At 36.2% G+C, this 22190-nt stretch overlaps 1 protein-coding gene across 5 annotated transcripts; it reads right to left on the bottom strand.

Moving 5' to 3' along the window:
- Positions 1 to 3744: 3744 nt before the first annotated feature.
- On the bottom strand, positions 3745 to 21210 carry MTF2 (metal response element binding transcription factor 2). Of its 5 annotated transcripts, none has more exons than XM_070941171.1 (17): positions 20986 to 21210; positions 20389 to 20421; positions 17418 to 17616; positions 17245 to 17326; positions 16626 to 16721; positions 15942 to 16042; positions 15697 to 15845; positions 14863 to 14958; positions 14261 to 14329; positions 13546 to 13669; positions 12550 to 12617; positions 12074 to 12244; positions 9676 to 9784; positions 9467 to 9525; positions 8482 to 8586; positions 7171 to 7421; positions 3745 to 4564 (listed from the first exon to the last, which is right to left on the bottom strand). In XM_070941171.1, exons 1-17 carry the CDS (start codon positions 20988 to 20990, stop codon positions 4491 to 4493), a joined length of 1791 nt encoding a protein of 596 aa, XP_070797272.1. In that variant the 5' UTR covers positions 20991 to 21210; the 3' UTR covers positions 3745 to 4490. The 5 variants fall into 5 exon arrangements, with proteins under 5 accessions (XP_070797272.1, XP_070797269.1, XP_070797271.1 ...); XM_070941168.1 differs by lacking the exon at positions 3745 to 4564 and adding an exon at positions 19038 to 19140 and having other exon boundaries at positions 4698 to 7421; positions 20986 to 21208; XM_070941170.1 differs by lacking the exon at positions 3745 to 4564 and adding an exon at positions 19038 to 19104 and having other exon boundaries at positions 4698 to 7421; positions 20986 to 21208.
- Positions 21211 to 22190: the final 980 nt, after the last annotated feature.

The raw sequence follows: 22190 nt of genomic DNA, 5'->3' as shown, positions 1-22190 counted from the left end.
AGAACAGAATGGTATTGAGCTGTGAAACACTAAAATCATTTTTGAAGTGTGCACAGGTTTAATATACATATTGGATATCAGAATTCATTATTTAGTTTAATTGGTTGACTTTGGAAGCTTCTCTATGCAAATTTATCATTTTAAGAAATCATAAACATGGCTATCTTTATCATTACAATGTTTTCCCTTTATAATGCTCAGACATATGTATTACTCTTGAATTATTTGAACATTATAAGGACTGAAATTTTGGTCCATTCACAAAGTTACAATTATTACTGTAGATCAAGTGGTCCCCAATCTTTCTGGCACCAGGGACCGGTTTCATGGAAGATCATTTTTCCATGAACTGGGGGGATGGATGGTTTCGCGCGCAACCTAGATCCCGTGCAGATGAAGCTTCACTCACTTGCCCTCTGCTTGCGTGGTCCCGTTCCTATTGGGACCCTTGCTGTAGATCATGGGTAAATGATAAACAAGTGTTCTGTTTCCAGTTCTGGTACAAATTTGCCCCTGAGGAATTGGGTATAGAATAGTCCTGTTTTAGCATGAATTATAACAAGGGGATTCATTCCCATTTTAATCAACTTTAAGACTTGAATAGTAAGGTACAAGTTCCCCTCGCACATATGTGCTAGTCGTTGCTGACTCAAGGGAGTGGTGCTCATCACCGTTTCAAAGCCAAAGAGCCAGCACTGTCCGAAGATGTCTCCGTGGTCATGTAGCCAGCAAGACTAAAGGCCAAAGGCACACAGAACATTGTTACCTTCCCACCAAAGGTGGTCCCTATTTTTCTACTTGCATTTTTTACATGCTTTCGAACTGCTAGGTTGGCAGCAGGTCACCCCGTTACGCGGCAGTAGGGATACGAACCGCTGAACTGCCAACCTTTTGATTGACAAGCTCAGCGTCTTAGCCGCTGAGCCCCCTTGATACTAGAATAGTAGCAGAATGGAAATGGGTATTTGATTTCATCATTCTGTTTATGTATGTATGTGTGTGTGTTTGTTATACATACACATGCATGCAAAGGCAGAAACCAAGTAACATCATTGGATGGTATGAAATGTTGCCTTTTTAAATAACTTCAGTTCAGCTGAATTGGTTTTCCTAAAGTTCTTTCCCACATTTGTTGTAGGCCAAAAGTGAGGTGTATTCTTTTAAAAACACATCAGAATGATTTTTAACTTTGTGAATTAAATTATACCAATGGAAAGAATGATCCTAAAAAACGTAACTCAGAAGCAAGTCAACTTTGCAACTTTGAGCCCTAAATTTGTTGCTAAGCGAGACAGTTAAGTGAGTTTTGCCCCACTTTGCAACGTTTCTTACAACAATCGTAAAGTGAATCACTGCAGTTAAGTTAGGAACACGGTTAAATGAATCTGGCTTCCCCATTAAGGTTGCAAAAGGTGATCACATGACCCTAGGTCTCTGCAACCGTCATAAACATGAGTCAGTTGCCAAGCGGCTGAATTTTGATCATGTGACTATGGTCACAAGTAAACTGGTCATTAGTTACTTTTTTCAATGCCATTGTAAATTTGAGCGGTCACTAAACGAACTGTTGTAGGTCGAGCAACGTCTGTATATGCTCACCAAATTGTTGTGTATCAGTATTCTGCTCAGTGCTAATTTGAATGCAAGGCATACTCCATATCCGTAATTCTACCAATTCGGATACTTAAATTATTCTTTAACTTACGATATATTGCGTAACAGGCCATAAAACTTTTCAAAAAATGTATATAATTAATTCTTCAATCTCACAGGATCAATATAACCCATAAAACTTTGTTTAATGAATTATTCCATTAATATACCCAGTAAATTGAAACAGCTGAGGACTAAATCAGAGTTGAGAAACATTCTAGAATGCTGTGAGGTTGTCTCACAATTAAGTGGTTTTCTTCTATGTAAACAAAAGCATATCAGTTGATGAGAAATAGTACAGCTATAATGAATGTTTCCACTATTTAATCTTCCATTCATACAACAGGTTTGCCTATTAATAAGATTTTGGGATGAGCATGAGCACCTATACCCAAGTGTCCGGATACTATAGCATATTACGTGAAAACTTCATTCTATCATCTACAGAATACTATCGGCAAATAAATGTTAGAACTGATTATTTAAGGAACAAAATGCAAGCATTATATATACCTATTAACATATATGTAAGTAAGGAAAACTGAATTTTATTTCCATATTATTAATCTTGCAATTGAAACAAACATGGTACTTCCAATGGTCTTGGAATTCAGAAAAAAATGGCTGTAATAGCTATAGCACTGGTAAAGGTATTGTATAACGTTTTGTACAAAACAAAAGCTGTGACTAGCTTTCTACCTCTATATTTAGCTACAACTTGCTCTCTGTCCTTTGCAGTGTTAACATTGCAACAACAACCTTAAATCCATAAACATTGCTTAACTGATTTGTTTTGATAAGTTTACTTTGTCGTATGTTTTGTATGATACAATTTAACAGAGCTCAGGAACAAACATTCTGCAAACAAAACAAAATACAAAATATAGATTTTTATTGAGGCGCAAATGTGATTGTGAGAAAAACCAATAAAGGAATATTAAATCAATTATGTATTTTATTTCAGTGATTTTTCCCATTTACGTGCACGGAGTGCACATCCTTCTTCCCCAGGCAATGTATGAGTGTTAGAGAAATAGAGTAAGATACCCCCTCAGTCTTTTCTCTCTTGTGTTTCTCCCACCTATTTTGCTCTCTTACGAGAGCAAGATAAGAATCTCTAACGTTGAAAATGACAGAGGAAAATAGAAGGAAACATTCAGAGATCTTTGCACCTTGGGTGCAATTTTTTGCTATTGTTTAAAGTACAGAAACTTTAAAAACTTATTCAAAATTACAGTACAAAAAAGCAGAGTAAAACTGCTCCCCCACAAAAAGCAGAGTAAAACTTGCCCCTAGACACTCTATGCCTGACTGTTTATGTCCCATAAATACTCTGCAGACTGTAACTAATTTCCAACCGGAATTTGCAAGTCATGGTTATGAAATACTGCACTTAACAATCACAGCCAGAGCAATTGTCATAAGGAAAACGTGGTCAGTGGCGATTCACTTTATGACCATGTTGCTTAGCAACAGAATTGCCAATCCTAATTGCAGTCAGTAAATGAGGACTACTTATACTTAACTATAAGGTACCATTCTGGATACCAAAAAGTGGCCCCAACAATCCTACCTACCTTATTTTTCGGACTATAAGACGCACTTCCCTGCCCCCAAAAGTGGGTGGAAATAGTGTGTCTTATAGAACAAATATAGCGGCCGGGGGGAGGAGGGGTGTGTGTGCGGCACCGATGAGCTGTTCTAGGCAGCGGATATTCACCGATTGCAGTGAACAGGCTGCAGCAAACGGGCCATAGTGGTGGTGAACTGGCGGTGAAGAACCGAGCAGATTTTTTCTCTTTGTTTTCCTCCTCTGAAGCTAATGTGGATTTATAGTCCGGAGCATTTTATAGTCTGAAAAATATGGTAATTCAAGGGCTCATAGAGCTATTTAGGATATCACTGTATTTGCACTTTACATGCATTAGGCTATTTTATTAATAACTAGTCTTTATTTTTAGATTATCTAACCATGCTGTTTTATTAATAAAATGTTTATTTTTTTCTTTGTTGAAATTAATATTTTTAACAAAATGGGCTCACTCTCCTGTAAGTTAAGCCTATTTAAATAATGTTACCCACGCAAAGATATATCAGATGAACAAATTCTATTTTATTGTATGCTTAAATTAACATAATCTTGCAAATCTGAATATACATCTTTTCCCGTCTTTTACAACCCAAGTAACTAGGAACGGTCTCTTCTGAGTTTCTTGCCCAGCCTATATTACTGTTGCAGTCTCAGTTGTCATTTACCTGACCATTCCCTGACTGCATCTCTTCTCTCTGTCTCCCAAGGTCATTTTCATAAACCATTACAGAGACCTGGCTGGATAGATTTAAATAATAAGCTAAAATGTTTCTAAAGTAGACACACCAACTTTTATCAATCCAAAATTAATCTAAAATGTTCTATCATTTACTAATTAAGATTGTTTTTTCAAATATTTTTGGCCCTACATAATTTTTTAGGCTGCCTTAAAATATCTAGCACTGGGCTGTCATTACACCACTATGTAAAAAGAAGTAGCACTGATACAGTCAATTTGGGGTGAGCATAGTGGCTCACAAGGGTAGGATGCTGGGCTGACAACTGGCAAGCTTGTGTTCGAGACCAGGCTGCTACCATGGGGTGGGGTGAATTCCCATCACATGCTCCAGCTTCTGCTGACCCAGCAGTTCGAAAGCAGGTAACTGTAAGTGGATGAATGGGTACCACTTTGGTGGGTAACTTAATGGAGTGTGAAAGGAGCCCCAATTGGGCATCTTCTGGGCAACAGTGATGTCACCGTCCAATCCTTTCAACCTGGAAATACTTTGGTGCTTCCAACTAGACTTTAGTAGTAGTAGTAGTAGTAGTAGTAGTAATAATATAATTTGGGAATGATAAGTATACATTGTCGGTACAGTCCTAAAAAAATTGGAGAGAAGATTAGCTTTACCATCATCTACTGAAAATATCTACAGCATTTATTTTAAGAAACTTAAAACGAGAGCTTAGCTTTTTTTTTTTTGCATATTTAACAAATGCAACTAGAAACAAGTTCTTAAAAATACACACATTTAATGTTGAATTTGAATTCTAGAAAACAGTTCCAGCAATACAAACATGTCAACCACCATGACAAAATGAAAACACACATCCACAATTAAACTGATAGTTTATCACATTCTCTCCCCTACCAGATTCCAATAGTGATCTTGCATGGAAGCCCTACTGCAAATACTGCTGGTGTTCAATGTGAATTACAAAAATTGCAGAAAAAGAAAATTTAAAAACTGGTTGTAAATTACAACAAAACTACATTTTGCATTATTTCAAAAGACCAACATTTAAAAAGTAACCTGTTCTTATGAAAATATTGTAGCTATAGGCAAGGCAACTTAATAGCTGAGATTGAGTAAATGGAAGAGACCCACATTTTTAGTGAAGGCAAGCGGAAGTAAATTTTAATTTTCACCTTTGTTCAACTAAATTTTCTGAAAAATCACAAGCACCGGGCAATGCATTTTATTTATTCTTCCTTTGGCTCTGTAAAAGGTGGTAAATATTTTTCGTTGATAATCCTAACAGTATTTTTGTTTTTCAAATCATATAAATAAGAGCAGAGCAGTATTTCATTGGACAACTTTCCCCAATTGTTATTTAACTTTTGTGTGACAACTTATTTTGTTGGCAACCCATGTCTAATGGACCTTCTCTAATTAAAGGAAGAAGCTTCAAAGTAAAAATATTTACTCTTTGGTTAAAAAAAATATCAAAAACTCAGGTAAAGGAAAGCCCCTAAGATAAAGGTAAAGGAGTCCCTGCGGATTTTATTCCACTAGTCATTGCTGACTTTATCCACCTAAATCCTAACCCCCGTTTAAAAAAAAAAAACTTGTTATTTTACAAGTAAAATAAAGTTATCCATTTAAATTTGATTCATTCCTAATAACAGAAGAGGTAATTTTGTAATAAAATCAGTATTGTTACTTCAAATGGCAACATACTTAACCCTGTGTAATTAAACCTTTTCTTCCAACTATACTTATCATCACATCCAAGAGGATTGTTAATGTGAGTCCTGCTGATTTTTGTTTTTTAGTAACTGAAAGTGATTTTACAATCAACATGTCACAAATTATTAGAATTCTTTTTTTTTACAGAGCTCATGCTCAAATGTTCAAGACTGTGCCTCAACCAGCTAGGGTTCCCCATGCCAACATAAACTGATGCTGCAAGGTTGTGCACAGCCAGACTGCTTCAAGGAATTGTACAGTGCAATACTATACATGTTTAGAAATCCTTCTGAGTTGAATGTAAATGAGTTGAGAACTGCAATCTCAAAAACCTGGCCTGGTATAGCTGCACTGTTTCCAGGTATTTTTAACAAGAAAAACTAGAGCATGTACTTTTAATTTCTCCCCCTTCACTTAGAACTAATTTAATTAGAGGCAACTATAATAAGCCTTGGTTTTAGGTTTCATGTAATTGATATCAGTTTTTCAAAAAGAGTGGGCATTTGCGCAGGAGAGGGATAATGTGAACCTGAGAGGCACTCCAAAATCACTGGGCTCCCATGTGTAGAACTGCAGCCTGAATTATTTTCTAAAAGCATTATGACATTAATGACTGCACTTACTGCCAGAATACCCAGCACTCATTTGACACATATTCTATAGTATGTGGCAAACAACAGCACCCAATATAGCCTGAGAAGAAATGCTGCTGTGTAAATACTGCAACTATTCCTGATAAAAGACATTATGGGATATATAGTCAAAAGCTGCCCAATCCCATAATTTATATTGCATAGGTCACAATCACACATATATACACATGCACACGTATGTGTATATATACACATGCAAAGAATATATTAAAAAGACAACAAAGTCTAGTCACAGAGCAATTTACAAGCTCAATATATATTTTATACACTTTGCTTGAAAGATTTTAATATTTTACAGTCCTCAGCAGGAAGTATATACACTGCACTGTATGAAAATCTAGGGTTGTCAAAGTAGAAATAGTCCTTTGCAAACTTCTGGATAAGAAAAGATCAAGTATCTTTTTCAAAATTTGTCCTACTTACAGAAAATAGTCCCTACTCACAAAAAAACATCCATGGAATGTACACTAGAGACAAGGCTTTTTTTGACTTGTGAATATTTTAAAGCAAATGAAATCCCAGATTCCCAACCCAACACAGTCTAGATCCTCATTTTAAACACATTAAGAATCTAGCCTTATTTTTTTAGTCATAGGCCTCTTATGTGATAAAAAATTGTTCTGTTCAAGAAGTGTTAAGGCTAACTTGGTTCTTCATTTTTACAAATATCCATTTAGGTTCCCTTCTGCACTCCAATGTATAAACTCTGCCTATAAATAGATAAAGGGCAGTGCAGGAAATAATATTTAGCACTATAGTCAGGAAGCTGTTGCTCCTTCCCATTCCACAAGATACTGAACTTTTCCATCAAGTGTAACCCGACGTGCCAAAACACGGTATTTTTCACCACAAGCTATCCTACCTGCAGCACCAAAGTAACTGGTAATAGAGTTCTTGAGATGATTAAGCTGCAACTCCTGATCTGCCAAATTATTCAGAATCTCTGTATTGAGTTCATCATATTGATAGTCATCTTTGCCTTCATCTTCTTTTACAATTTCTGGGTTCTGAATCTGGAGTGCTTTTCGTGGAAGACGTCCTCTTCTCCTTAAGTGGGGTATCGTGGATGGCCAAGTTCTTCCTGTTCGTGTCCTTTTTCTAGAATCAGATAAACTGCAAAGCACATACAATATTAATTTAAAAATTTAGAATATGTAATACCACAACAAAATCTACTCTACTCTTAATGTCTTCTTTGTTAGATACAGCAAAGGAAAGTTCGATTAATGATGAATCAAATGGAGACTAAACTTAAACTTAAAGCAGTATGATTTTGGTGAGATTTATGGCCTCATTTCATCCATGGATTATTGGAGACAATTTAGCTCTCAGGATGTAGAGGGCTGTTTCATATGGACATTTTATGTATGTTTTATCTTTTACAACACTATATTTTTATTTACAGCACTATTTTTCTGGAGCATTTGTTTTATATGTGTACTACAGCTGATAGGAGCTAACTTGATTCTTGCTACTGCACAACAATGTTACTTAAGACATGACACATTCAGCCACACTACTGGAAGCCAGAGTGTACCAATGCATAATTTACTAATTTAGCCTGTCCATTTTTAAACTGATTTTTGCTCCTAAATTTATCAAGCATTTTTAAAATGAGGAAAAGCAGATTCCTTGTAAGCTTGCCAAGAACATGGATCTTCTTCCAGTGCATCTCATAAATGCAACCGCCTCTAAAATCTCTATCAGCGGGAAATGATAATTTTGCTGCTACCTACACTACTTCCATGGAAGGAAGTAAAAGGGAGGGGAGACTCAATTTTCTTTGACAAATTGGAGGCTCTAGCTAACTAACCAAATCTGCTGTTGTGGATATAGCCCACTCTCTATGTTCCTACTTTTGGAGATGCTACTGAAAAACATTGCCAATTTTATCATAAAGATCCTCATGACTGCAATTTGTTTAAACTTATTTAAACACACAGACACATCATTCAGAAGTACACTCCTACTACATGATTTTTGTTATTAGAAATCAGCATATTGTAGAAATTTAAAGCTATTCAAATATTTTAAAGTCATACGTGAAATGAAATGCTCTTATGTTAACAGCTCAAGATGGTATAGATTCTTCAACATATCAAGTATCTTTAAATAAAAACAGCACAACCAATCTATACATATAGGTGTGTTTGTAATACATGAAATACTGCACCTGTAATGCTTGGAAATACTGTTTGAGGTAGTTTCTTTTGTACTGGCAGCACCTGTGGATTCCACATCTGAGGTATTGGATGAGTGTGCAGTTCCATCAGATCTTCTGAATGATATCATGGTGTCATACAATAAAAATTGACATAGATATTACAATTTCATATAACCTAGCCTTAATCAAATTGACAAATATTAAATTTTGGCCAAACCAGATTTAGTCAGTCAGAAGTGGCGTAATTGTTTTTCTAGTTTTTAAGATATAGATTAAAATCTTATTGCCAGAACCTTGAAATGAAAGCAAGTTCTTAAATTGAAATTATCTCCTCCCTTATTAGGCATGGGGAAGGGAATTAAATCCAATCTTTTATTTAAGATCAGCTTTTAAAGAGTTAAAATTGTAGGCAGGTAATCCTCATTTATCAACTACAACTGGAACCAGCAAAATGGTTGTGAAGCAAAGCAGCCTCCAAGTGAAACCACAACTCTGGTTACAATCTTATTTCAGTTTTCCTTTGCTTACAAACCCACAAAGGTCATAAATGTGAGGACTGGTTGTAAAGTTACTTTTTCAATCACCATTGTAACTGCGAATAGTCATTAAACAAGGCAGCTAATAAACCTGTAGAATGAAAATACAGTACTGTATGAACAGACCATATGCATGTGTTTCTGCTCCAACATACAAAACTCCATGTTTATTTACAGAATGAGAGATTATATTTTTTACAAAAGGGCACTCATTTCTTTTCTGTTTTCTGTATACTGGTTGTCTCCTTTCCCTTTTTTATTTTGTTGTCTCTTTCATCACATCGCTCTTCAAATTATCTTAATCTTCATTATTTACCATAGTGAAATGCAAACCCCTTACATTTCATCACATATGTAGAATGTGTGTGTGTGTGTGCACACACACACAAAGGGGGAGAGGGAGAGAAGTGTTTGCTTTGTTTGAATAGAAAGCTGAATGAATATTTTCCCATACATACCCAGTAGTGCTAGGAGAATCCAAAATAGGAGATTCTGGCACTATAACAGGTTCTTTTTCCTAAAGGAATAAGATAGATTTTTTTCAGATTCTGTAAATATTCAACTCTGTTAACATAAAAAAAACAGTTTAACATATTCATTTTATTAAATAAGGAAATAATAAAGTAGTACTTATTTTATTAAATAAGTAAACCTGTATACTACTTACCAAAATAGATGGCTCAGACATTCTTTGAATCATTTTTCTAGTATATGGGCCAGGAGGACGACCTACAGACTTTTTCTTCCCCTTTTTTTCTACACCATTAGTGACTTCCCTGGAAAAGAGTTTTAGTTTTAAACAGTAATATTGGTCTGTATTTATTAACAATTTCATTTCTGAAATTCCCTTTATAATTGTATTAGTTATGCTTTATCTTTTGACTGTTCATAAAAATAGATCTCTAAATGAAATATAAAAACAGGATATCAATAAAATATCAATTACACCCCACCAGAACCAGCAGAGAAAACAACTTTCAATTTATATTTCTGCACTATAACCACAAAACTTTCTAATCTGTCACTACAGAGAGGAAAAGTAATCAGAACTGTACCAATTGCCAACTGCAAAAAGATGATCTACCATACCACATCCCCAAAGATTATACTAAACACTCAGGTCTTAAAAGACTTTCCTAAAATCCCAATAGTATTGATCAGACTGGCTGCAGTGCTATTCCAAAGGAGAGGGAACAAAGTAATTTGTATTCCCTGAAGATGGCAATCCTTCAAAGACAAAGGAGGCTCTCCTCACTAAATGTTATTGAACAGCCACAACTGCTATGAGAAAGGAGTCCTGAAGATATTTAAGTTTCAAGCAAGGTAAGCAATTACCAGTTGATTTCTTGAATTGCACTAGAAGCCAACTGGCAAAGAGTGTAGTTCATGTTACTTGTCAACTTGTTACTTGTAATGTTACTTGTCAAAAGAACTCTTTAAGTATAAGTGTCACTGCATTCTGGACCATTTGTAGTTTCTGGATGGTCTTCAAGGACAGCCCTAGGTAGATTAAATTGTACTAATTCTACTTAGAGGTGACTAACGTATATGGTCCAGGAAAGGCCATAACTGTTGCACAAAATGGAACACTACAAAGACCTGAGAAGAAACTGGGAGTCTGAAATAACCTCCAGTTTATGAACTATTTCAGTCCAGGAGATCACAACCCTCTTCAGAATGAAAGATGAAATACCACTAGTCTCAGATGTTTTGTATGCTCACATCCACTCTATTTGCTGGGACTGACCCAGAGTCTTTCTCCAAGATGATCATAGCTTTTAGGCATGGAGATAGCACCTTAACTATCTCTCCTGTTAAGCCCAGGGTCAAGCTATACAGCTAGGTCCCCAGAGGAAGGAGGAAAATCAATGCAACACAGTAACCTTGACTCCGAATCTCCAGAGATGTTTCAGACAGATACTACAATCAATGTTTATCAAAGGTTGGTAAGAAATTAAGTAGAACCAGGAGGGCTGCACCAATCCTTTCCCTATAGGTAACCCAAAGGAGCTATCAATTCAGTGCCAATATATTATTCAGGTACTATCATCAAAATAAAAGTAACACAGAAGTGCTGAGAAAGATGCTGATCAGAGGCAACCTTCTTGTGCTGTGCACATATTTGCAAGAATCGATTGTGTAATTATTTTTAAAAACTGATTAGATTTATCACAACTGCTTGAAATTTAAGAATAATTTATTAAACAACATTCCCTCATACTAGAAAATACAACACTTCCATTCATCGTCCTCGGGATGTGCTTGTCTACTGAAGTAGTATGGGGTATTGATGTTCCTCTACCAATCTGTCCTATCTCAAGATTTCAGCAAGTTTATTCTGTAGGCCACTGATTTTATAGAAGATACCCAGTTTATAGAAGATAGCCAGCAATGCAGGATACTCCTTCCATTTGCTGTTGATAGTCAAAGCTTTAATCTAATCTTAGCAAGCCATTTTGCTCAAGCATAAAGACAGATTTTGAGTTTACTGCACAAAACTACTCATTTAACTCTTGGCCAATTCTGTATTAAGATCACACATAGCTTGTATTTGCCAACTACTAACTTGATCTGGATAGATATATCATATGCTTTGTACTACTACTTAATAGTACCTATTTGGATTGAGCATTTTTATGGTACTGTATGTAAGGACAAAAGTACCAATAGCTATTAGAATTACATCTTCTATTTATTTCCCACCTTCATTATTTCTTTAATAACTCAAGGTGGCAGACATAAATAATATTCCTTTCTGCTATTTTACTCATAAAAACAGCCTTGTGAGGTAAATTGGGCTAAGAGAGTAACTGGCCCAAAATCACCCAGCCAGCTTTCATGGCTAAGGCAGGACTAGAACTAACAGTCTCCTGGTTTCTAACTTGGTGCTTTAACTACTAGACCAAATTGGTTCTTTATGCTATTCTAACTGCACAAGCTCAACCTGGCCTAACATGACTCCCTAGCCTTTAGGACTCTGCTTATTTCCAGTTAGTCTTTGTTGGGAGTCTACATACAATTCTTTCAGCTTCATCTGTCATTTTATTCAGTTCTAGTCTATTTACCTCTGATCAGGCACAGGCTTAGATGATTTTCTGCCTTTAATTTTGAACTCATGGGAAGTTCCCTCAGGTTCTTTCTCAGCCTTAAAAGCAGCATTTGGTGGGCAAGGAGGAACACGAATTCTTAAGCCGAACAAATGTTTTTTCTTCTTTATTTCCTTCCCAGACATAAACCTGCATTTCAAGATATTAAATGCAGAACATGAAGACAAAATTCATTTCTTTAGATATGCAGTTCCATTTATTAACAAACATATGGCACTACTCACAGCCTGCTCAAATGCCAACATTGAGAAAAACATAAGTAAACCTTCATATAACTTCTACTCAGAAATAAAAACTGACTTAAACATTTAGATAAACAATAATTTTGTTGCAGCTACATGTTTTTAGATAACACTTCAAACAACTTTAGACTATTATCTGATTAAACTAAAGGAATTAAAAGAGAAAATTGTATAAAACCCTTATCGACTTACATGGTCTTGTAATCATTTAATGCCTCTAGAACATGTTCATATCTTTCAGATTTTGGTGTGTCTGCCAGCTGTAAAGTATCAAGAAGTGATTTAATCTACTGAAATGTGCAGTAATATCCATAAGCACTAATACTTAACAATTCAAAGAAATATAAAACACAGCAGCATTCTAGAATTTCTTATGTAACAGGGCAAAATTCTAAAATACCTACTGTAGTATATTAACAAATAAGAGGGGAACAGAAGTTTAGTTATCTTCATTATTCTACAAACAAGGTATTGAATAAATTGTTCTGTATCTATCTGAACTGCTAAATATCGCTTGTATTTATGGATATAGTTTTAATACTGAAATATTCTGGGGAGATTTGATGTAACTTTGAAGTAACAGATTGTAAGGACTACATATATAAACATTTTTATTGAAAAAAATATTTAAAAAAGATAAAGTTGCTTTAAAATTCAAACTTCTATCAGTTACAAGACCACACTTTATATATTACCATATATAAAATAGACAAAATATGTGGATTATGTGTAACTGTAGGAATGGCAGAACCTGGGGGCACAGTTAAAAGAGGGATCAGCCTAGAATCCCTATGTGGCCAGAAGCAAACTAAGGCTAACCTCCCTTGAATTCTTTTTACCCTTATATAATGCCAAGCAAATGCTCACCATTAGTTGAGAAGATCCCTGTGGATAGGCATAAGTAGCAATAAATGTTTAATTGGATCTTCATGTGTGGATCTGATCTTTTGCATCTGACATTAACTTTCAAATCTTAAGATTTTTTTAATACAAATAAAACACTCAAAAGAAATAATCTCAAAAACAACAGTTCACAAGCATGTCAACATTAAGCAGGAAAACAAACTTTACATCTAGTACAATTTTACTATAGATTGAACGATTATTAAAATATATCTACACAGTTTAACTGTTTGATCTTTTGAACTATAGAAACACATAAACAACTTCAATATTTCAAAAACTTACTTCACCAGGATGGAGTCGATCCCAATTTTCATTAATGTATGTCATGAGTTCAAGTTCTGAATCAAAATATTTCTTTTTATGAATAACACTTAGGTTGTAAAGGCATAGATGTGCTATATCTACCCTAGAATTCAGAAGTTTAAATAACAATTAGTAAGTTTTAACATTTAAATTTAAGAACTGTTTAACTGTTTAACTCATTGCAGCTGAATGGTCCTGTCCAACTTGCCCTGACCGACTTACCCTGACCAACTCGCTGCAGGACAATTCAATGTGGGATAATTCAAGAGAGGGATAAGTGAATTGCAGTGGGCCTTGTCTTGCTTTACATTTGAACCTTCTCAGGTTAGAAGTCCTCAAGGCTGGGGTGAGCTGCAATTTTACTTGCCCCTCTCTTGAGTTATCCTGTGTTGAATTGTCCCATGGCGAGTTGTCCAGACAGCTGTGGCGAGATGGCCAGGACACGTCAGCTGCAACTATCACCTGCCAACAATGCAGATCTATTTCACTAAAAAAAATCCTACTTTCTAAATATTTTGTTTTTCACTTTCTCAACTGAAACCAGAAGGGAAGAGGATAACAAAAAATAATATATCCATATTCTAATTACTTGTGCAAAGTCCATTCAAATAATGGAACTACAAAACTATCTTTACAGAGATGTGCAATGAAATGCTGAATATTTTTGCCCAATATTGATTTAAGTTGTACTTACCACTGCAAGGGTAAACGTTTGAGGTATTCTGGTCCAGAACTACAAACTGAACAAATGAATGTATAAAACCTTTAAACAAAAGTTTAAAAAGCATATTCAGTGTGTGAACATATTTGCTTTTAAATTGTATTGACAGCAATTCATTTGACAAGATATTTAAGACTACAAAAAACAAATCTGTTTTCATAGTTAAAGTACATCAACAAGTGATAAATAAAAGATTGTTTTCAAACAAATAGTGAAAAGTCTGGGTCTATGTTCTTATCAATCTTTTAAATGTTTTTATCCTTATGATAAAACTTGAGTCAGGGAAGACAATAAATAGAATAAATCTAACAATGCACTGAAATAGCAGCGTATTTATTTATTAATGCATCAATGTAAATATCACAGTTTGTGTCAAAAGCATCACAATTAAAATAAGGCATACCAAAGGACATAAAATTTAAAATATAAAAGATTAAAATATGTACAAATTAAACAGATCTTGCCCAGAGTATCACAGTTACAGCCATGGAGAATATATGACTACAGGACTGAATACAGTCCTTCCCAAAGGGGATACCTAACACACAAAAGAAGATCAAAGAAAAACATATTACCTGTCACCATACAGCATTGGCTTTTGCAGGCACTGCACACAAGCCTCATGAAACCACTGTTTACATTTGCAGCACTGTAGCATCTTCAAATACCAGCTTCATTAACAGTAAGAAAAAACGAAGATTGTTATGCAGTAAATACCCTGCTAGTAAAATTAGCAGAAAAGCATTAAATGTGGTTACATGATTATGAAGTTTAGAACTAATAAAATCATATCATTTATATATATATATATAATAGACTATGTCATATAAAAATAAAAGTTCACAGACTAGACAGGAATGTTGTCATATGGCAGTTTGCTGATCCATGAACTTATAGCAAAATGGAGTGCCATCCTATTTCATGTTATGCTCAGTTAGCATTCCTTAAAGTTGCTGCTTTAAGAAAAATAAAATGAAAGCTACACCAGTAGTAGTTATATGAGAGTTGCTCCTGAAGCAACTGGTCAATTAACTGGTCACTATGCATTCATTGATACTTCTGCCATTTGCAGACTTCATCTTTATTGAACATAACACAAAGGCAGTTTATACAACAAACTAAACCAAAATCAAATACTGACATGCTTTAGCACTATGTCTTAAACCAACCAACTTCCAAATTTATTCAATGAAACTTGATCCAAGAATATAGTTTAACTATTTTTTTTCCATACAAACATCAAAAATTTAAGAATAGAAAGTATTCTGAGAGTCTGGTACTATGTTCAATAAAGCTGTTTTATGGCATATTTATGAAACATAACACTTGATCTCACACACATTCTTGACAAATAAAGAGAACATAGAAAAAGCTGAACATATATTTTCATAAGCATGTCAACTCCTTACTCTCCAGGACCTCCACAGTAGCAATAACACTGTTGGGCATTTGTTTTATGGCCTGCATCCCATTCAAGGTCAGCTACATTGTAAGGCAATGTTTGCTTCATGACCTGCAGTGCTTTAGCATTTGGTCCTTTCTTAAGCGCGCCACCTCTCTAAAATGAAATGCATTAAACCGGAAAATGTTAGTATCCAATACCATACAAAAATCAATTTTCAACTGCAATTAGTTTTTTAAGTAACCAACTTACTTTTGTTGTTGTTGCAAAGACACACTGCCGGCAGAGCCATTTATCGTCTGAATCTATCACACTAGAACCGATATTTGGTGTATGACACAGTTGATGATAACCTGAATTAAAAAGAAAAACTCTTTAAGAGGATATAAAGCTATGTACATCTTCCTCTCCCACATTAAAACCTATAACCAAACATTTTAAATTAAATATCCTGATACTAGAAAACACAATATGAGACATTGAGAATGGCATAAATGTAATAAGCATCAATAGAAATGTCTATGCACTTAGGTTTACAGGTAGTCCTTGACTAATAGCCAATTGCTTAGCAACCATATGAAGTTACGCAGACCGCCCCAGAGCTACCTACAATCCTGTTTCAAAGTTCCAATGGCCACTTCCCATGGTCATGTGATTGCATTTTGGACACTTGGCAACTGATCCATCCACCTTCCAGATTATGGCATAAAATACGCATTGGGTACAGTGGATTTGCTTAACGGCCGGTGTATTTGCTTAACTGCTGCGAAGGAGGTTGCAAAATTGGGCAAAATCAAGTACTGGTGACCTGCTTACCGACTGCCACAACTTATGATCGTAATTATGGACTCAATTACAGTTGTAAGTCGAGGACTACCTCTGCACACAATATACTAATACATTTTTAAAATGTCTACACTTATTTTTTTAAATTACCTTGACCACACTTATCACATATAACCATTTCATTGGGTGCTTCTGAATATTCTTCCTGACATATTGTACAGACCATTTCCCCCGTTTCAGTAGCTCCTAGAACAACAAAAAGGCATGGCTTCATACTAAATGAATATATTTTACATTTTGAACACTGATTGCTAAGTCCTGACATAACGTGATTTGGGTTTTGTTTTGCATAATATGTGAACTCAGCCACTCTGGTCTGTGAACCATGACTTAGAACAGTGTGAGTTCAGTTGGGGTTTGACTGGTGTATTTGAGATCATGAGTTATAAAAGAGACCTATGAATTCTATAAATCCAGCAACTCATATGTCTTTGGGTTATATATGGGCCACACATATTTTGCATTCAGCATGTTGCTCCCCTTATAATTTTCATCTCTACTTAGATCAATTACATTTCTAGCTCCCCTTCCTCTTTACCACTCACCACTATAGATAAGTGACAGCTGAAGAATGGTTAACCCTTTCCTCATGCCTGCTGCACTCTGAATCTCAACTGGAAGGAGTTTGGAAATAATATAGTAAACCCATGTTTTACTTTAATTACTAAAGGATCAAATCATCATCACCATCATGATATAAGGTTCTTGCCTGTTTGTATGTCCTTCCAGAGAACCCAGGACTTGGAACTGTCTTCAAATATAACGAAGCAGCTCTGCTTAAGTTTGTTTATCTGAAATAAAAATAAATTTGCAGCCATAATAGCAATTTGCAATTTTGCCATAAGACGTTTTAAGCTAGTAGGTTAATTAAAAATGGATTACCTTTTTGATAGTTCCAAGATAAAACAAGCCATCTGACCATCTGGCTAGGACATCTTGACCTTCTTCAAATTTGCACACTGGCTTTTTGGATTTTTGTCCATCCCGTGAGGAGAGTTTGGTCAAGGATATTGGTGGTTTTTGGTTTCGGTGCAAAGGAGACCGCTTGTGGACCACTGAATTACCCACCCCCGTAGAGTCTCTAAAATATAGATATATATAATGAACATGAGCAACTTCTAAAACATTAATAGCTAACGTTCAAACCACAAGAAATTTAACTGAGAGTGAGACTTATATTTAATCTCCAGACATATCTGAGACAAGAAGATGAAGCCAATATGTAATTTTCTAAACTGGAAATTTATTGTAATCCAATATACATTGAAGAAATATGCCATAGTCCTAAAGACTAACAATTAAATATATGACTTGAGTGCTTATTATTTCTACATTGTTCATCTAATCTGCTAAAGATGTGCTTACATATTGGTTTTCTCAGATACTGTCTCAGTACATTTTGAACTGTATTAAAACCTGCACAGGGCAATCTATACTGCATTAAAAGAAAAAGCACTTTTGGCCATTACCAAAAACCTGTCTATGTAACATACATTATGTAAAATTATTTAGCAGCAACTGGTTACTAGTAAGTGGTTTTCATATTTTTACATACAATACAGTATTCAGCCCATAATCATTTCTATCACTATGCAAACATAGTGTTCTCTTGGTTCATTGAGCCCTTGTACAAACACTGAAACAATACATCATAACTAAGGCATTTGCAAAGATATGAAGAGAAATAAACAACCCTGATTCTTTTTAATTTTGCTGAGGATGAAGGGTCAGAAAGCAAGAATTCAAACAAAAGTGTTATTGCCAAGTTCAGTGTTCTATTCTTTTTGCAACACAGGAAATATATTCCATAAGCTTACTTTAAACTTCTACAGAATAATTCATACACAATTAGACAGAAAATAGAAACAGGCTATTAAACTGAGAGAAATAGTATCTTGTATATCTTTAGAGATATTATCAGGGATTGACCATGTTGGCACAAAATGCTAAATCTCGATTAACTGAGTTAATCTAATTGCCTGGATTTGTACAGAACACTGAACTAAAAGTTATAACTATAATTTTTTTGGGGAGGGGGTTGCACAACACACTAAATTAGTTTTTTGAACTTGTTTCTTGCAAGAACACATTCAATGTAACAGAAGTCTGAAACTGCACACTCATCTTAATAAGCAAGCAAACACACACACGCACACACACACACACAGAGGGAGGGAGGAGGGGAGGGAGGGAGGGAGAGAGGGAAGGAGGGAGAGAGAGGGAGGGAGGGAGGGAAAGAGAGAGAGAAAAGGACAGGTGAAACACTCAGGTGACAGGCAAGGCGAAACAGGAGCAGAAGCAATGTCTTTATTAAGTGTGGTAGTTAGCAATGACAGACTTATACCTGGCTGCCATACATTATTCACTTTTAACATATCATCAGTATGTCTCAATTATTCAGTCAGATTTCTCTTTCCCACTTCTTCCATTCCCCATAAGCTCAGTCCCAATTAAACAATTGATTAAAATTCTGGTCAAGCTTATTGTAATTTATTTACTTACATTTGTGGAATTCCAGTTCTTTCTATCCACATTTCTTGACTGGAATTTCAAGACCTATTTTGACTGCCTAGGAATAGTTGTGAATGGTGAGAACTCCAATTTCCTAATATGAAAAATGATGTCACTTGGCTAACACTCCACAAATACTGAAAGGAGCAAGAGCAAAGGTAACAAGCTCTTTTAACAGCAACAACAATGCTGTTAAAAGGTATAAACAGCTTTGCCAGGAAACAAGAAAAAATAGGAAATGGAATAATAAGCAAAACACACACATCCTGCAAATAAATAATGCTCTCCCTAAACATTTTAAAGCTAAGAATCATCAAATATTATACTCTTTCATCACAGAGTAATTGCTCTGGGGAGAGGTTATGCCTTTTTTGCACCTTTTATCAGCTTTATATTTTTTTAGTAATCTGACTATCACAGATTTAGGGTTCCTAATATATCATTGTAGTTGTTAATGTTGACATTAACAGTACACTACTATTCAAATGCAATTTGAAAGGATAAGTGTATAAGCAAATTGAAAATATACAACTCATTACATTAAAGAAATGCAGCTTTGGGGGTTGGGAATCAAAAGCCACATTTGATCTTATGTGTGTGAAGTGCTGAGGACTATAGTACAAAGCACAGGTGGCCAGGATGAAAACAAAATATTCAATTTAACATTTAAAAAATATAGTTAGCATGGTTATTCCCCGTGTAATTAAAAATTCTATTTTAAAAAAAAAACAACAGTTGAAGAGAGTGCTAGGGACTGTACTGAAAGCCTCAGGGGCTCCAGGTGGCCTCATGTTGTTTACCCCCTCCCCCACTGTACAAGATCAAAGCTGCCTTTTCATTTATCAGTACTACCAAACCTTTTTTCTTTTGACTCATAGACCCTTTTCCCATAACACATTTAACTAGATCAGTTACAAAGGCAGCAACTGTCTTTGTACAATGTGCTAAAGCTTGATTCGTTTTAATTTTGGTCAATTTTTAAAATATGTTTTAAAATGAGGTGTAATCCCACTTGATGGATCATATTTCAATATACTGTGTAAACTTAAAAAGTTAATTCATTAATTATGTTAAACAAACTGTGAAAACACACACAAAGGGGTACATATAGCAGTTGTACAACATAAAGCAGGAGAGAGGGGGGGGAAAAAGAGAAGCTGTCTGAACTGAAAAAAATATATAAAATGCTGTCTAGGGGAACAGTGCTGCAAAATCTTTAACCCTAGGTCCCATTTATTAATTAGGTAAATAATTAATAAGGTAATTATCGGTTAATAAATCATACATAAAATAACGAGAACTAGTATACTGGCATTATTAGTATAGCAACAAATTTACCAACCCCTTCTTTTGGAACGACCTCTTTTTATCGACCCTGGAAACAAAAACGAAAAAGATGATTTCGAGTCCCATTTGCAGACCGAAATTATGGCAATGCAGAACTTCCTCAATGATTTATTTATATAGATATAGATATATAGATATTATTATATGATCACTAGCGAAGATTCTCGCCTTTGTTTGGCTTGCCTAGGACACCCAGACGCCCCCATATATATATTTATGTATTATTTTATTTATATATGTGTGTGTGTGTATGTACACACACACACACATATAGCCAATCCCAGCTACGGTTCATGTTGCAGCGCAAGAGATGCCCACACCCACCCACCCCACATCTCCCTCCTTATACAAAACTCGGCCATTTCTCTCGGTCCCCTTTCCCGCAACGTCAACCGACCGGGAGAGCGGAAATGTTGTAACGTTGTTTTCTTTCCCCTTTCAAAATCAATAGATGGCGGGATCAAAAAAAAAAAGCCGGGAAACGGGAGAGAGCCGCTTTCCCTTCCCATCCTCTTGCCTCCCACCATCCCAACCCCCGCGATCCATAATAGATCGCTGATCTCCTCCCTTGACCCTCCTTCCTCTCGCTCACCTCATTCGGTCTCTCCAGTTGGGCCACTCGCTTCATGCAGGGAAATCAATGGCGCTCGATGCGCTCTAGCCCGAGAAGCCGCTTTTCGGCCGGGCTTTCTCGCCGCCCTTCGAAAGGGCAAACCCGCGCGGGGGGAAGGGGGAGGAGGGGAAGGGAAGCCAACAAGGGGACTCAAGCCCGAGGCAGCCTCACGGGCAGCCCGGCTCCACAACAACCCTTCGCCATTTTGCTTTCCCGCGGAGGAGAAGCTGGTGCATTGTGGGAAACACAAAGGAGCTGCTTCGGCGGCGACGTCGGCGGCAGCAGCAGCAGAAGCAACCCCTCGTCCTCCTCCCCTCCCCTCCTTTCCAAACGGTACAATCCCCTCAAGCCGGGCCGGCCGCGTCGAATCAGCGCTCCGTTCGTCTTCTCCCTCCGCGGCAGTGAAGAGGCGAGCCCGCCCGCGGAAGGATATCGTCTCCTCCGCCATCTCGATAGTCGGTGAACAAAGAGGGACTATTTTTCAAAGAGGAGTTAATCTCTTCTCTTTGCCTCAGGGCGCGCAGCGGGGCGACGACGGGCATAACGTTGAAAGCCAAAGGGGAAATCTTTGAATGTATAGATATATATTTTTAAAAAAGCACAGCTCGTTTTAGCGTCCCTCACAATTTTATGAGCGTAAAAGTCATTTGAACCAACCAACGTTCCTTTTTGCACGCCCGCCTGGCTCTCGAATAGTGTGGTCGCGATTTTTTCTTTGTTGTGTGTATTCTGCTTGCCTGGGCACCGAGCACTTCAAACGGTTGTAACTAGTCACACTTCTACAGTTCCTGTAACTCCTGTGGGACTCAAAACAACAAAGATGAAAACCAAATTGGGGAGGGCAGGAAAAATCTTTTACAGAAGAGCCCTCCTAGAAACATAATAAAGGAACAAAGGGAGCAAATTCTCTTGAATTCTTTCAAGAGAAAGAATTCACGATTTGGGTAACACTGATTAGGGCCAACCACAGGAACAAAAGCCCAGAAACTTTTGAGGTGACTCTAGCAAAAGAGACCATGCAAAAAACACACAAAAACAGGCATCTGATAAAATTCTGGAGAACTAGTTTGCTACCTTTTTGTAAGGCTTCATAAATTATTACCCAGTAATAAACACTGCTGGTGTTTATATAGAGAGGATTTCCAGGAATGTGTGCGTACACTGCAGTGTTAATGTGTGGTAAA

This window comes from Pituophis catenifer, unplaced genomic scaffold, assembly GCF_029215685.1.
Source record: "Pituophis catenifer annectens isolate HBS135680 unplaced genomic scaffold, rPitCat1.0.hap2 SCAF_3, whole genome shotgun sequence".
NCBI lineage: Eukaryota > Metazoa > Chordata > Lepidosauria > Squamata > Colubridae > Pituophis > Pituophis catenifer.
The sequence above is the reverse complement of the archived record's forward strand: the minus strand, read 5'-3'. Positions and strand labels throughout refer to the sequence as shown.

Coding starts and splice junctions, on each gene's coding strand:
- MTF2 (XM_070941167.1), bottom strand. Junction 17,617..20,388: donor AGGTCGTTCCAAAAGAAGGG/GTTGGTAAATTT, acceptor TCTATATTTTAG/AGACTCTACGGGGGTGGGTA. Junction 16,722..17,244: donor CTGGAAGGACATACAAACAG/GCAAGAACCTTA, acceptor TTGTTGTTCTAG/GAGCTACTGAAACGGGGGAA.